Source organism: Protopterus annectens, chromosome 3.part1 (assembly GCF_019279795.1).
Source record: "Protopterus annectens isolate FY-2018-M chromosome 3.part1, PAN1.0, whole genome shotgun sequence".
Lineage (NCBI taxonomy): Eukaryota > Metazoa > Chordata > Ceratodontiformes > Protopteridae > Protopterus > Protopterus annectens.
In genome coordinates this window covers 1291107849-1291125125 of record NC_056732.1, presented here as the reverse complement: position 1 = coordinate 1291125125, position 17277 = coordinate 1291107849, and the positions used below count along the sequence as shown (strand labels likewise).

General features: G+C 34.5%; 1 protein-coding gene across 1 annotated transcript in view; it reads left to right on the top strand.

Moving 5' to 3' along the window:
• The first annotated feature begins 1298 nt into the window (after positions 1-1298).
• The window catches only part of RHPN1 (rhophilin Rho GTPase binding protein 1), a 1554789-nt gene continuing 1538810 nt past the window's right edge, over positions 1299-17277 (top strand). Inside the window, exon 1 of the mRNA XM_044067337.1 lies at positions 1299-1802. Coding sequence (XP_043923272.1) covers positions 1734-1802 — 69 coding nt within the window. The 5' untranslated portion in view covers positions 1299-1733. The remainder of the gene's footprint in view (positions 1803-17277) is intronic.

The window sequence follows — 17277 nt, the reverse complement described above, 5'->3', positions numbered from 1 at the left end:
TTTTGAAAATAGGTTAGACAAAAGTTTTTAATAAAATGTGTTTGGGGAAAAAACACATTTAAAAATAGAAAATGGCAAAATGGTGGAAAATATAAGGACATAATCAAAGAGACAGTGTAAAATCTATAGACATTTATAAACTGTATTGCAAAATTTTACTACACAAAGTCATTTATTTTTGCTCCTGATGAAGGGACACGACATCTGTCCTCTTTCTTTTTATATTGGTGTCATTAGTTTATTAGTCATATAGTATGGTTTTCTGCTCACTAGACAGCTTCATAGACACATGGGATGAGAACTCAGAAAATTGTGTGAAGTGGTAAATCAAGCCTCTAAATAGGAACACCTCAAAAAAAAAAAAATAAAATAAAATAAATAATAGGCTAAGAGCGAGGTCCGATTTTAAATGTTGATGTTATAAACTTAGAAAGTCAACATAACACATTTTATATTAGCATACATTTTCTGAAGGTCACAAAATCTGAAACTCAAATGTCTGTCATGTTTTGTCCTCAATGATTTGCCACAAAAACACAACTTTTACAGGGAAATTATTGGGGAAGACCTAAAATATAAGGCAAAAGTCTGGACATTCTGCGAATTTCTGGACAGTTAAAGGGTATCCCCACATGAGGTCTTATTTACAATCATTGGCGCGGTGTGTTGTAAAATAGCATTTTTTCATAGTACGTCCAAGTGTGCATTGCTTACAGCCAGGCAAATACGCATGAAGCTATTTAGACCATATTAAGAATGGTTGACAGCAGTCGGATATAGCAATTTTCTTCACAAAATACGCCCTATCCACCTTCTAAGTGATTATGTTTGAAACAGTGCCTGATTTATCTTTCTTTGCCCATTTAATTTTAATTAGAATATAGAAGGTCCGTGCTTTGCACGACAAATGGCACTCAGAGGTTTGGCAAATGGTTTAAGACCTGTTTTACGAGACATAATGAATTTCTGTGAGTGCGTCCAGAAGTGTCGATTTAAAAAAATTCAAAACGTGGGAGCTGGACAGCGCATCAGCAAAAAGTTCCACTTCCACCAGAGGGACTCCTCCACAGCAACCGTTTCGTCTTATAGTAAATAATACACAGTAAAATAACTTGTTCATTACCTCAGTCAGCGAAATCGTATTGCAGCGTTCTCATTCCAACAGTTGCCTAAGCAACGGGTTCGCCAATGGGACCTTGTCTCCCAGACTTAGTTCCGCCCTTCAGTTAATTTTTGACAGCAGTTTGTTTGTCTGTCCATCAGTCAACGTGACTCTACTTGCTGTTTATCTAGCGATTGGTGCATTGCCGCCTGGTTGTGTAAGAGGAATTGGACTCAGGCCCATTTTTTTTAAGGCAACAACAGAAGAGTTGGGAAGCAAATGTTGACGCTCCGTACCTAGAAATTAATTGCACGTAACGGGATTACAAAAGTGGTAAATAAACCAACGGTGATCAAGAATTTAGAAGCGGACTTACACCTGTTACTGCGCTCTACCTGTTGCTTTTTTATAACAAGTGCTGGACGAAGTAAAGTCTAACAACGTCTGTATAAGAGCAGACTTGGTGCTACTTAATACATTATGTTCCTTTCACCCTATTCAAATAACATTTTTAAGCATCTGTAGTAGGCGTGCTCTCACTGGTTTTTGATAGTACTTCTCAGAAGAGGTGCTTAATATTTCCTTGCTAACACTGTAATCACCACTGGATGCGGTGGTACTGGTTGCATCAATGACGACTGAACAGGAGGGTGATGGCGAGTCTTTCGTGCAGCCGCAAGACAGCGGCAGCGTTAGAAAGGTAAGATTTCTTGCACCAATTTTTTAGTGTTTTCATTCTAAATGTGATGTGTTTCCTACGAACCTACAGTACAGATTTGCACTCTACATGCACCTCTTAGGTTATGTGCTGTTTGTGTCCCTTGGGTTTGAACTCTGGTACTTGTGTGCAGCGGAGAAATTCGATGTTCTTTATGTAATGTCCTGGGCTGTTGTCCCCTCCCCACCCCCCATGATTCCACACCCTATTATATGTCCTAAATTAAAAAAATATAGCATGAAATCGTTAAAAAAACTGCATCACAATAAAGAGAAGAAAAGAAAAGACTGGCAAAACGAATGCACGTGAAAAATCAATTATTATGCGATATGCCAAAAACGTTATATGTTTAAATAGTATATTCCAACTAAAATATGTTTTGACCTTGTTTATAAACTTATAAGTGGGAAGGTAGACAGCTTTTAAAACACTTAGTTTATAAAAAGTCCAAATACATTTCAAATGGAGCAAAGACGTTACAGAGTAGATGCATCCAAGGACTTAATACAGGGAGACCCTAGTGAATCAGAGACAAAATGTACAAATGTATTTTGCAAACCTCTCCTGTTGTCTCATAGGAGGTGTGTAATAGTTTCCTGAGAAAATAATCAAATGGTTAATAAGTAAATAAATTAAGTTAAATAAGTGAGTGCTACAACACTGGCTTTTGAATACACATTTAAAGTAATACCCTTAGGCGAATAAACCAGGCTTCATTTCCTTGAGACATGTTTTGCTCTTGTTAGTTATATAGCATTGTGGGCAGTTTTAGTGGTTTATTTGCACCCTTTCACTTTTGTTTATGGAATTGAAGTCTGGTGCCTTTGTCGTGGCTAAAATGTTTTCTATCCTTAAAGTCATTTACTCCATGTATAACTGGCTGCACCTACAAAATTTTCTCTCATTGTCTGTCTACTTCATTGGGTTTTGGATATCTTGCTCTTTATGCCACACCTTTATTTCCTTTTATGTCTTGTACATTTTCTGCCATCAGCTGTATTTTCTTTGGTTTTGGGCATTAATGGTTTCTGTTAGTTATTTCTCTCTCATTACTGTCCTTTCTCCATTCAGCTGTGTATTCTTTTATGCAGTCTCTAGCAAATAGTCTTTTTGCTCATTGTTTCTTTTGGCTCATTACATCATTAAGTTCTTAAAAATTCTGATGGCCAATCCAGGTGCTGCTGTGCTATTTCCACTCTTGGGCAGTGTTTGTTTTAAGTATTTCCCAAACTGGATGTTATATCGTGTGTTTTTGTAAAAAGAAAAAAAAAGGTCTGATTCAAGTCATCCCATCACAAAAATATAGATTGTAATGTCTTATTAGGATGGCAGTATGACAGTTTACCTACTCATATCTGATAAGCTTCAGAGTCTGCTTGACAAAGTGCTAATTTTCTTCACTGCTAGTAGCAATTTCCATGGCTATGGTTTATGTATCCATGAAAGCTGTTAGTATTTTTAACATTGCTACCTCCTTAACACAAGGTCGTTTAAGGTAGCCATCCCCTTATTTATTTATTTATTTATTTACATTTGGTGACCGGGAAAGTCAGACTGGGTCAAAAACAAATTTTCAGGGGAGGCCTTGCGAGAAAAGCTCCAATGCAGTGTAGACAATAGTAGTCGCATTGTATCAGCAAAGTTTCTATACTAGTAAGTTTTCAAATGTAGTTAATGTATCATCAAATATGTACTTCATGTAATGTTGAACTTGATGGCATATATTTGTGTGGCAAACGTTTGGTAGAAAGGAAATGTATATTGTGGCATTATTTAAAAATGTAAAAGAGTTTTTGAGAGAAAGTAATAGTAAGACTTTAGAGGTTAATGGGGAAATAGAAGTAAGGTGAAAGCATAGCGGGAAGAAGGTTCATGTTACAGGCGACTGTGTGTTGCTTTAAGCTGAGTAAGTCTAACAGAAGGGGGATATTTTGTTAGTGGTTTATATACTGTAAGTTGAAGGATTAGAGGGGTGAGCGAAGAAAAAAAGAATTCATAGGGATGCCAGAGGGGTGTGGTCAAGTGGGAGTGGGCTACCTTTTCTGTGGAAAAATGGGTTTCTATCCCCCTTGAGTCTTCCAGACTGTGTTTTTTTAATTCTTTCTCTCTGTTCTTTTCTTTGTAATGATGGTGTCTTGGAATTTAGACTCTCATTTGAAACCAAATTGTTACTGCCCTTATCTCTTTTAAGAATTGTAGAACTGTAAATATTTCTATTTCTCTTTGTTTTCTTTTTTTTCTCTGTGTTTTTTTTTTTTTTTTGTCTCAGTGCCTGCTGGTCATCATCCCCCCCACCCAGTGGGGTATGACAATTTTATTCCCTTTTTTTAGGAATTTCAGCAGGGATCAGGGTGAGGGCCGACCCAAGAGAAACCTCTTTCAGGCAAACATGAGAGTGCTTTCACTGGCAATCTGGAAATGATGGTGTTTGTAAGGCCTAAGCCCACCCTTGGGTGAGAACGCATGAGAGCCATATCACAGTAGAGGCCTGCAGTGCCTTTCTTGTGTGATTGCACACCTCAACACAGACACATTGAAGGCTACCAGTTGGTGGCTTCATGGTTAACAAAAATCCTTCCACAAGACTGTAGATTTGCATTGCTGTCGCTCTTCTGAGGGTTTGTTGCAGTGTACAAATGGCTTCTTTCTGCCCCCCCCCCCCATTGGGCATACCCGCCCTCCTCTGCCAGCCCAGTTAGGAGCTTGAAGTGCTAATTGAACTGTGGTCACCCAGGCCACATACAGATCTTTATCCCCGTTTGTCCACAAAGATGGCTAATATTTCCATTTTTCTTGGGTTTTGATGTAGAAGTAGACCTTTAGGCATGCATCATTTTTGATGCTCTTTGTCTGTGCTCTCTCTCTATTTGTCTATCCTTTCATTGTGTTTGCAGAACTGAATTTCCCAGAATTGTGCACAGTGGTTAAGATCTTTTCACTCTGTAAGGACTGATAAGTGCTTTTTGTTTCCCACTGGTGGGGCTTCTTCCTGTGCATCCCAGTATCCCACTTGCCTGCTTTCTCACACAGCTTGCTTACCTTTATTTATTCTTTCTGCTTCCCAAAGAGTCACATACTTCCTGCCTAAGTTTTTACTTCTAAAATGTATTATTTAGTATTTTTGCATTTGATTTAAAATGTAATTTGAACATTTTCCCTGTCATCCGTTCTACTACTGTGCATCAGTTTTGATACATACCTTTTTGTCATGAAAAAAATTATACATTTTTTCAGATCTTTTGCAATAATACATACATAGACATTGAAAATAATTGGTCATAGTACTGACTCATGTAGAACTCCACTGGCAACCACTGTTTTTCTTTGTGGACCTTGTTGTTTTTCTAGCTAGTGATTTATTAATTCTACCACTTTGGGATCGACTATTCACTCACCTTTTTTATGGCTATATTTCTGATAGCAAGTGCCAGTAGGCTATGATAATAGTCTGTTTCTAGCTAACAAAGCTCATTAGTCAAGAACTATATTAGATTTAGAAGGCATTAGCTGAGGCGCTAGTGTATTTGTGATGTAATAAAGTTTTTAATTGAACAGTGGTTCCCAGAGACTTCCCATGCTCTGGAACAAGATTCCAATCTACATTAGGCAGAGCTCCTCATTAACCCTCTTCAAGAGAAACCTTCACGAGTGGATGGGAAACAGTTTACCCCAGGGATCACTTCAATGGCTCTGCTGGACAGAGGCACAGGGAACTAATCTAAGGGGGTGGCAAAAGCCAACACATTCCGGCTAGGCTTATAAATGCCTTTGGGCAGATAGCCTAGTACCTACCCATAAACCTATGAACTTGCATGTCATTTTATTAACTATATTTGATTTATGAGGCATGGGATTCCTATGAGGAGCTTATGCTGTGCTGGGTCCTGTACTCTGTTGGCTTTTAAATATTACACAATGATTTACACACTGACAGGTTGGTAGTTTCCCCTTCCCTCTTGTTGTTAACATTGAGAAGGGGAGTCATGCTGTGTTTTTTGTTTAACTTGTGTCACCTTTTATAATGAGTCACACTAATTTCTTTTGGCCTTTACCACTTGTCACATGTCATCCCTGATCACAGTATGCACTTATTTTCAGGGTGAAAAATGCACTCCCTTTGCCTATTCCCATACAAAGACTTTGTTTTTTTCAGGGGTTTTGTACCCATTTATTTTTAATACAAAAGTTATTTTGACTCTGTTATATGTTGAGACCTTGCTTATTGTATATTATGTATTGCTGTTATCTTATTTTGTCTGCTACATTATGGTATTCCATTATCTCAGCATGAACATCACTATGCTTGGTCGTAGCTTTCCAGATGGCAGATGATGATGATGATGATAGTTTTCTACACTGCACCTTGTGACCTTGCTGTATGGTTTGTTTTACTTCCTGCTTTTCTCATCATTATCTATTTTTCATTCCTTATTGGCTATATTTTGCCACAGGTGCCTTTCTACTCGTTATTTAAGAAATGAAATGAAAATAAGTAAATAAGTATTCGGGTAAATTAAAGGGTCATTGGCCTTTTTTAGCCCTGACCTAGGCCAAGTTAGCAGATCCAACAGTTAACATAATCAAAATCTTGAATAATCAAGAAAATATTGATACATGTGACGCCCATGTACTAACCCAGTAATCAAGGAGCCTTAATCTTCACCACTAGCTCCAGTGAGGGGCATGCACATGGGAAGGATAACAAGTACACACACAGTAAAGTACAATTTCCCGTAAGAGCACACAGAGAGCACAGTCAGTCTGCAGCTGGTTTCTCCCTTTCTCTCCAGATCCTCAATAAGACTCCCCACTGGCACAGCTATAGGGTCCTGGTCTTAGCCTAGTGGTCAAGATAAAACCTCTAGCACCCTCTCTGTCCAACCAGTGCTTCGTGTCCCTGCCCAAGTAGCTAACACCCGCACACTTTGAGATAGGAGTTGTATACAAATGCACAGATACTCCTGGAGAAGGCTAGCACAGGTTCTCCAGCTATGCCCCTTCTCTGCCCAGGCTGTAAGGTAGAAATCACTGCCACCAAGCACTATTATCAGCTACTAATAAGGCCCTTACCAAGGGGTGTCCAATTTTACTGTGCAATATTATTATTATCCAATTAGTAAATATGATGAACAGCAAGGCTTATTGGAGTGGCTTGCACAGTATCACTATATACATGCAATGCACTCTAGTGCTTAAATTATCTCCGTACAAAACAGAAACATTTGAAAGGTTTAAAAATATTTAATAATAAATAATAAAAACACAAGACTCATCTCCTCAGTTCAACACAGTGCTAGTCAAGAGTTCAGAGATCACAGGAAAATGCTTAAAATAATACTGTAGAATAGTCTGACATAAGTATAGAAAACAGCTAGTCTAATCTTGCTATTTTCTATCAATTTCTAAGAGAAACAATGTTCTGAATACCTTGCATACATACAGAGCACAAAGCAAGTGCTGGTGATGTTGTCACTTTTGAAGACAAATGCAAAATGCTCTCTCTTTCTCTCGGAGATCTCTTAAATTGATAATGCATCACTCCTGAGTCACTTTAGATTACATCATTCTTGTCACTTCTCTGGTTTCAAGGCTACCAGAAACTCTAAATTTACATTTCTTAGTAAGCTTGCACCTGGTCAGGAAACCGCAGCAATAAACGACATTATACATGTAAAACCTTGCAATTAACTCTGGTCTCAAAACAATAGAAGGAATTCCTTCGTCCAGACATTCTGTCTCCGAGCTTTGAGATCAGTCGTAAAATCCTTTACTTTATCAGCTTTCTTCCAGCAGGGTACACTGTGGTTGCATTTTTGAAGTTCAGAACATATAACACAGTTTTTTTTTTTTTTTTTGCATTTAGTTTATTTTGCATTTGAAAAACAGCCTGTAGATTTTATTAATATTTACAATTCTATCTAGCTGGGCTGGGAGCCTTTTCAGTTTTTTACAACATGTATTAATACATATGGTGAGGAATCGAAAAGTACATTGCAGTAAAAATATGCAAAAGTACGAAATATATTTTAAAAACCTATGCCAGCAAAGTGTGATATTTAAATATCCAAAATTTTTAAATCTGACAGGATATGCTATGTACAATATCTTTTGTGTTTGTTGTAGCAACATAATAGCCTTAATTAACAATATCATGAACTATGCCAAAATGCATAGAGTACTGTGTTCAAACAGATGATTTTTAATAAGTTCTTGGTTTAAGTATACCATACAGTCTATATTTGTACATCAAATTATTGAGTAAATGGCATAATCAGTTTATGTAGCCTGGGTCGAGACTGAAAGGGGTTTATGGACCATCCCAGTTATCCAATTGTTCTACTGTCTATGCATATTTACAGGTTGAATAATACAACACAGCAGTTTTTTTTTTTTGCAGAAGGACCATCCTAGTTATCCAGTCTACTGTCTATGCATATTTACAGGTTGAGTAATACAACACAGCAGTTTTATTTGCAGAAATTTTTAATAATTTAACATATTTACAATATATACACAAAAAGGAATAATCAAGGTAATTTTATACAATTAACACCTTAAGAATCTTGGTATTTCAGTAGCAACATTTCAAGGTTATTCCAACCACTAAAAGTCATAGTATGATTTTTAGATCTTATTCCGATCACTTTTTTCAGTTTTGCATAGTATTGCTGTTAAATTTAAAAATCCTTTGAATGTAAGAACTGAGTTTGATTTCCAGTTTTTTGTAATAACTTTTCTAGCACCTGCCAAGGATATTCCAAAACATTTTTTGCTGTTTGGCTTTTACAGATACAGGAAGTGGAACATTCATTAGTATTACCGACATAGTTAAAGAACAGCTATCAGATGATAACACCTTAAAAGACACACTTATCTCTTCCCAATATACATTTAGTTTTTCACAATCCATAAGCATGTGTTTCCATTCAGCTTTTACATATTTGCTACATCTCTGACAAACTGAAGAAGTCATTTTACTAAACTTAGAGACTTTAAATGGAGTAACAAACATTCTATGTATGTATTTCCACATAAAAACTTAAGTTTGACCAACTGATTTAAGAAACAAACTTTTATTCTTACCGTCTTGAGTCTCTCAATCCACTACTGTCTAAAAAGTTCTGGAATTTTGCATCAAAATAATTATTTATAATTAACTTGTGTAGCTTGGACTAACTTCCTTTGTAGGTTAGTCTACCTTCGGTAACATTTAAATATTCATATAATGGAGGAATAGTGTTCTGTTCCCCTTAACTCGTATTATCCACAAATTCATTTAACTTCTTACTAATGGATAATATTAATTGGTTAGCAGATTCATCCAATTTGTATTCTTTTATTAAATATTATGGGGACTTGGCTTTTCCCTTTTCAAAGCAATCGGACCATAATACTAATCTGTTCCTTTTTAGTAAATTCATTGTTCTGAGTTTTTCCTCAAGTCAGATGTATGTGCAGTGGGAAAGCATAACAATTTACATTTTTATATTAATGGAGTTTTAAAAACAGGTTTCTTAACTGTTTTAAGAATTGATTTCATATATGCAGAGTCTAAAGATTGAAGTGAACCTCCTTCCAAGGAAAATTTTGTCAACCAGACAAAAGGATTATTACGTATTTCCAATTTATCATCTATAATAAACTTATAAGAATTTAGTATAATCTGCTCCTGGATGGTTTTCCATTGGCGAGTGCAGGTTGAGTCTATCCAGAGTGTAATGGACTTAAAACTTGCAGCAGTAGAATAAGATTCTACATCTGGGAAGCTAATACCACCATACTCCAATAATGTTATAGGATTTCCATAAGTAGTTTCTCAGCTTTTTAGGGTACCATAACAATGAAGTTAATGCTTTTTCCATTTTCTTTAAAAGCTTTTTGTCTGGTATTAAAGCTATTGAATGCAATATATATGGTTTTGGGTAATATAAACATTTTAATAACTACTAACCTATCCTCACAAGTAAAAAAAATGTTCTATTCTTTAATAAGTAACAGTACCTCAATTACGTTTTTAAAATTAGTAATAATCTTTCTCACTTCTTGATAGAATGTTATTCATGAATATTTTAGTTTTTTCTTTCCAATCCTATTCATATTTGTCTTTAAACTTGCTATCTAGTAATTGATTTAACAGTATTACTTTTAATTTTCAGCAGCGATACTTCTTGAAACTTTTCAGTTTCCTTAACTATTTGTTTGATCGAATAATTTAAATATCCTGTAGTTAGTAAAATTTATAAAAAGCTGTAAGTTAGTCACACTCTATAAATTAAGAATTCATCAGTTCTTTTCATTGCTTCTTGTACTGTTAGCTAAGTGGTTGATAACTAGTGCAAATTGTAAAGGGACAAGGGACACCTTTGTTTGCAGTGAATCCTTGAGAAATGTAAGATCAGTTTTAAGCTGTGCTTTGGAGTCTCTCTATATAGGTTTTTTAATATTCTAATAAACTGTTCTGGAAATGTAAACATTTCTAAAGTTTTAAACAAGTAGTTCCACTATACAGAATCAAAAGTTCTCTCTATCTAAGCTAATTAGGGCAAGTTTCTTGTTCATTCATTCCTTTTGCTAAATCTAGTTCCCTTTTTATATTACCATATGTTAATCTTTTGACTATAAATCCTGTTTGATCTTTATTAATTTATCCACTATATCTCTTTTGTGGTAAAATATAAGTAAATATTTTATAGTCTACATTTAGTAATGAAATAGGACTGTGAGGAGACAAACATATCCTTTCCTTGTTTAAGTATAGATGAGATTACTGAAAATTTCCATGAGGGAGGAATTATTTTGTCCCTCTGAATTATCCTGAAAATGGCACTCAGTAATTCTAAACTATTTAAAGAAACAGACTATATAATTCCAGAGCTTTACCATTTTTACCTTTTTTAAAAAATATCTTTTAACTTCTAGCAGGGTAATAGGCTTATTCAACATTTTAACCTTTTTTTAAAAATATCTTAACTTCTAGCAGGGTAATAGCCTTATTCAACCGAGATATTTGTTGGTAATTAAGTTTATTAGTAACATTTTTCTTTAAATAATTGTCAGTTTTATAATCATTGGGATTATTTTTATCTTTATTAAGATCCTCATGGATTAAGTATTAAGCATGTCCTCTATATCTGAAGTAAGCATGCTAGTGTGAGGATTTCGTATATTATTCATGTGTGCTTTTTTGCTTGATGTCTTTCTTAGCTAATCTGTGTAAATTGTTTTTTGAAATCCTTGCATAACTATGCAATTTTATTTTTCTAAACTATCTCCGCTTTAGGCATTAAAACTGTTGATATTTTGTCCTTAATTTTTAACAACTTCACTGTTATCTATTTTTTGTTGTTTAAGCCTCTTTTTCTATATTTCATCCTGTATTTATAACAGTTCTTTATCCCACTTTCATTTTATTATGAGTCCATCTTTCCATTCTGTTTTTAATATGCATTTTTAAGGATTCCCATAATATGACTTTACTAACCTGACCGTTATCATTCAAAGATACATTTGTTACTTAACGTAACTCTTAAGCTCTTAATTTCATCATATATATTCAGGTATTCTATAAATTTGAAATTTTCTTAAATCCATTATTATATTAATACTTAGTACATTATGATCAGATAAAGGACAATGAATAGTTTTTTTAAAATAATTCACTTAAGTAAATCTGTAGAGACAAACCAAAAATGAAACAATCCATGTAAATCCACAGATGAGTAGTGAAGCTAGGAACCACAGAGGGCACAATCCAATAATCCAAACACTTTTTTAATGATTTTAGTGCTTTCGTCAAGGTGAAAGACTTCATCAGAATGACCATCTTTGTTAAAACGCATGCTTAACCTATCCCACAGTCTCCTGGACTCAATGACAGGGTCTCTATAAGCTCAGTACTTAAGCTGAAATCCGTGTTGTTTATGTGATGTATAAGCATTTTTTGTCAGTAGTGTAATAAGTATTATAAAGATTTTCACTGATTACTTAATGCAGGAAGTGATGTGAGCTTGGGGTGGGTTATTTAAAACATGTATTTTAACAAAGATGGTTATTCTGATGAAGTCTTTCACCTTGACAAAAGCGCTAAATCATTTAAAGTGTTTGGATTACTGGATTGTGTCCTATGTGGTTCCTAGCTTCACTAATCATCTGTGGATTTACTTAAATCTGTAGAGGCATAAATCCTATCAATTCTAGTTTGCATCCCATGCACATAAGAATAATGAGTGAAGAATGGCTTATTGCCTGCTTTTACTAGTAAATCAACTAAATTATTATTACTGATCCATTTATTTAATATATCAGCTGATGTCAGTTTTTTAGTTTTCTTCTGTTCACTTGGATCTTTATACTAGATATACAGTTAAAATCCCCTGCTAAAATTAAACTACCCTTCCAATGACTTTGCAGTAAGTTTAAGTGATATTAAGCCACTTTTGCACTTATTCCTGGGATCCACTAAAAATTAGCCAGTGTATAGTGTTTGCCATTATATTTAATTATAAAGTCCAAGCATAAACTCGCGTGTAGGAACCTAATGGCACACTCGGTAACGAGTAAACAGCTTCAGGTACTTCAATTCTTCAAAGACAATATAAAAATATATGAGAACTCTTCAGTTAAATTCACACAGCTTTAATTATAGTAAGCGCTTTCACCCGTAGGCTTCTTCAGACTTTTCAACTCAACATCCAGTATACAGATTTAAAAATACTACATACACCCATTATTGGTCAAATTCTAAACCAATGAGAAAATAATAAGGAAATAATTGCGTTACACTCATATTACGCTTATGCGTATAATTAAACTCTGAAAATGCACAATCTCAGGGCATTATCTTGTTTACAAAAGCAATCAATGTGTCCTTTTTCACAATGCATATATGGGTGATAAACATCAGCCCGTAGTACAGAAAAAGCAGCATATCAGATACATCAGAGACAGAAGTTATTAAACGAGCCGATCTAGCTGATCGCATTTTACATTCTCAAGCTCGTACCAGAATCATAGGAGCCCCAAAACCATATAACATTTGTAAGACTCAGAGCACATCAAGAGCGGCACGTTAAACCTAACTAGGCAGTACATTTGCAGCGTGTTAAGAAAACACATAACATTAACTTCCAAATATGAATATGTATCAGAAGCATGAGCGACACAAGATAAAACAACATGTAAAAAGTGCAATACACATCAAAAATAGCAAGTTGTACCTAAGTTGACATTGCAAGTGCAGCGTGATTTCAAAACGCATATTTTTAACTGTCAAACGTAAAACTTCCAATACCTTTAAATATGTCTGCAAAAGACGCAATACCAGTAAATCCACAGCATCACTAAAATGCATAACTGTATAAATATACCATTTAAGAATGGCACGAACCTTAACAAGGCAATCTGCAACTCAAAAGCCATAAAAAGTTTGCTTGTAGGATCCCTTACGTTGTACTCAAAAACTATACTACACGTCCCTATTAGCGCGAACTTACGTGAACTCACAAACATAATCACGTGTCACTTACTCAGTGAAATAGTGTGCTAAGTCTAAAAGCATCGTGTCTGGTGCAACTACAACAAAGGTTGTTTTATAGTGCGCTATGAAGTACGACTCTTCACACTGCTGTACCTAACAAAGCATCAAACAGATCTTAACTTCAGTAATTTTGAAACGTACTCTAATAATAAAAAACTACTTTTAAAGTCTTCTCTTAAAACATACTATGCGACTAAACACTATTAACTGCCACATAAAAACAGATTACACATATAACATATTAATAAAACCATAAATAATGAAAAGTATTAATAATACACTACCAGAATTCACCTATAAAAATATATAAATTATGTATACATAAATATATATATATATATATATATATATATGTATTTATTTATTTATATATATATATATATATATATATATATATATATATATATATATATATATGAATAGTATTTTGAATACTCTTTTTGATGTTTTTTATTATTATGAAATGTTTTGTATGTGAATTATTTATATATATATTTATGTATACATAATTTATATATTTTTATAGGTGAATTCTGGTAGTGTATTATTATTATTATGAATACTTTATGGTTTTATTAATGTTATATGTGTAATCTGTTTTTATGTGGCAGTTAATAGTGTTTAGTCGCATAGTATGTTTTAAGAGAAGACTTTAAAAGTAGTTTTTATTATTAGATCAAAATTAGATCTGTTTGATGCTTTGTAAACAACGACTTAGCACACTATTTCACTGAGTAAGTGACACGTGATTATGTTTGTGAGTTCAGTATAGTTTAAACTTTTATGGCTTTTGAGTTGCAGATTGCCTTGTTAAGGTTCGTACATTCTTAAATGGTATATTTATACAGTTATGCATTTTAGTGATGCTGTGGATTTACTGGTATTATTTTGCAGACATATTTAAAGGTATTGGAAGTTTTATTTGACAGTTAAAAATATGCTTTGAAATCACGCTGCACTTGCAGTGTCAACTTAGGTACAACTTGCTATTTTTGATGTGTATTGCACTTTTTACATGTTGTTTTATTTCATATTTGGAAGTTCATGTTATGTGGCAAATGTACTGCCTAGTTAGGTTTGATCGCCTGCTTAATAACTTCTGTCTCTGATGTATCTGATATGCTGCTTTCTGTACTACGGGCTGATGTTTATCACCCATATAGGATGCATTGTGAAAAAGGACACATTGATTGCTTTTTTAAACATGCCCTGAAAGTGTACATTAGAGTTTAAATATATTGTTTCAGCCATAGGTTTATTGTAACGCAATTAACACCTTTCTTTCTCATTGGTTTAGAATTTGACCAATAATGGTGTATGTAGTATTTTAAAGGTATACTGATGTTGAGTTTAAAAGTCTGAAAGTTTATAGGTGCCATTATTTAGAAAACTGTGTGATTTAACTGAAGAGTTCTCGTATATTTTTATATTGTCTTTGAAGAATTGAAGTACCTGAAATGTTTACTCACGAGTGTGCCATTAGGTTCCTACACGCGAGTTTATGCTTGGACTTTATATTTATATTTTTGTTTTGGCAGTAGTAGGAACCGCACTCTGTTGGCTGGGTGTCTTTCGTATTTTTGGCATTAGATTTATTCCTTTGGGATCATTAATGAATTCCATGACCTTAGACATTACACTGGATTTTCCCCAAAGTATAGCAGTTCCTTTCCTCTTTTTTGTTAAAAGAAGCAGATGATAACATTTCATAACCTAATTTAAATATTGTATATCCATCTTTCCAGTGAGTCTGTTGCAAGAATATACTGTCTTCTCTATTTAATTTTAGATATCTTGTTAATGATTTCCTTCTGTTGCCATTATTTAATCCAGTTGTATTAACAGATAATAGATTAAAGCTAGCCATACTGTGTATTTAAAAGATTTATTTTAAAAGATAATATGACATATATTTATATACCATTTAATTGTATATAAGACTCTAATAGAATCATCTGACACTATTGTCATGCCCCAACACTGGCCCAGTAATCAAGCAGCCTCAGTCCTCACCAATGGCAACAGTGGGGGACTTGCACACGGAGAGGATGACAAGTACACACACAGTAAAGTGCAGTTTCCCTTAAGAGCACACAGAGACCACAGTCAGTCTGGGGCTGGTTTCTCCCTCTTTCTCCAGATCCCCAATGTGACTCCCCACTGGCACAGCCTTAAGGTTGAGATCTCAGCTGAGTGGCCAAGCCAAGACCTCCAGCACCCTCTCTGTCCAACCAGTGCTTCGTGTCCTTGCCCAAGTGGCTGACACACACTTTGAAATTTTGATTTATACACAAACACACACACCTGGGAAAGGCTGGCACAGGTTTACTAGTTATGCCCCCTTTTGCCCAGACTATAAGATAGTTTGGATTGGCACCAGCCACTCCTTAGCTACTTTAAGACCCTTAATAATGGGTGTCCAATCACTGTGTAATGCTACTGTTAATACAAATGGTCGTTTGGCCAAGAGCAAGGCTGTTAGGAGTGTCCCACACAGTGCCACCAAATAAATATGGATGAACTCCCAGAACATAAATATGTCCCTACACAGATCAGCCACAAGGATAGGTTTAAATATATTTAATAAAAGAACAAGAACATAGTTATTAAACAATCATAGTTACTTCAGAGTTGAAATCGCAGGAAATATTTAAAACAACATTGCAGAACAGTCTCAAATAAAGAAAAACATCTAAATTGTACTTCACTATATTTCCAACTGAATCTAAGAGAAATTACTGTACCCTAGATAACTTACTTACAGAACAAGCCAAGACCGATGTAGTGAGTGGGCTTACCAGCTGATGCTTTCATGTCAAAAGACAAAATACAAAATGCTGTACATCTTGGAGTGTCCATAAATTAATATCTCGGATATAGCTGCTGGGATACTTGCAGGATGACATCACTTCTTGTGATCTGACTTTAGTTCCCAAGCTAAATCCCCATTGCTAGAAACTGCCAGCTTTTAGCATCTACCTGGGAAAATACATAGCCCAACATCTTTGCAGCTGCTGGAAGACATACACCAATAAAACACTTATAAGACAATGCAGGAAGCTCCCTAGTTTTAGACATCCTGTATGCTTGCTGCCTTGGAACCATCTTTTATGGCGCAGTCATACAACAATTTAATTTCAACTATTTTCTTGAAGTTTTGCGAGTTCACATTCTATGTTCTAGTTTCCACTGTTAAAAATATATATGTAAACATTTATAATGGTGCATATACATTTCTTCTCGGTACTAAAATATATCTTCAGCACACATCTGTACAATATGACACACAGTTCTAATACATTTGTAACACATTTATGTTAATCATGTTGATATACACAAATGACACATAACCACTTACTGGAATTTTGTATCTCCTTTTGTTACAACTGTCTTAATAATCAAGATGTTTTTGAATTCTTCCTTTCTATAAATTAAACTGCAAAAACTCAAAGGTAGCAAAAACAAGATCTATAACTGTATATATTGCTAATAAAACACAACCTACCATGGATACCAACGTTCCTAGTCTGTCTGTCGGATAGTCAAGCTACTATATTATTGGTGTACGACCGACACCTAAATTCATCAAAAATTAGCCAACAGATTCTGTGACTTACAAATAATTAATATAGTATGATGTATAGGCCAAAATAATAAGCGACTGTTAAAATTTAGGTATATATTTTTCCATTTAAAACTATTCACCCCATAGTAATCCTCTTCTATTAGTCACAAATATTAAATAATCCAACAAATAGTATATTGCAGTACCTATTTATGTAATGGTGTAAATTACCCATTAAATATTCCTAAATTATTCACTCATTCAAGAGTATTATAACTAGCTCTTTAAATATGTAATAACTGAGTGAGACCTGAAGAGATAAGACATCTGTGACAGGTAATCTTATCATACTAACT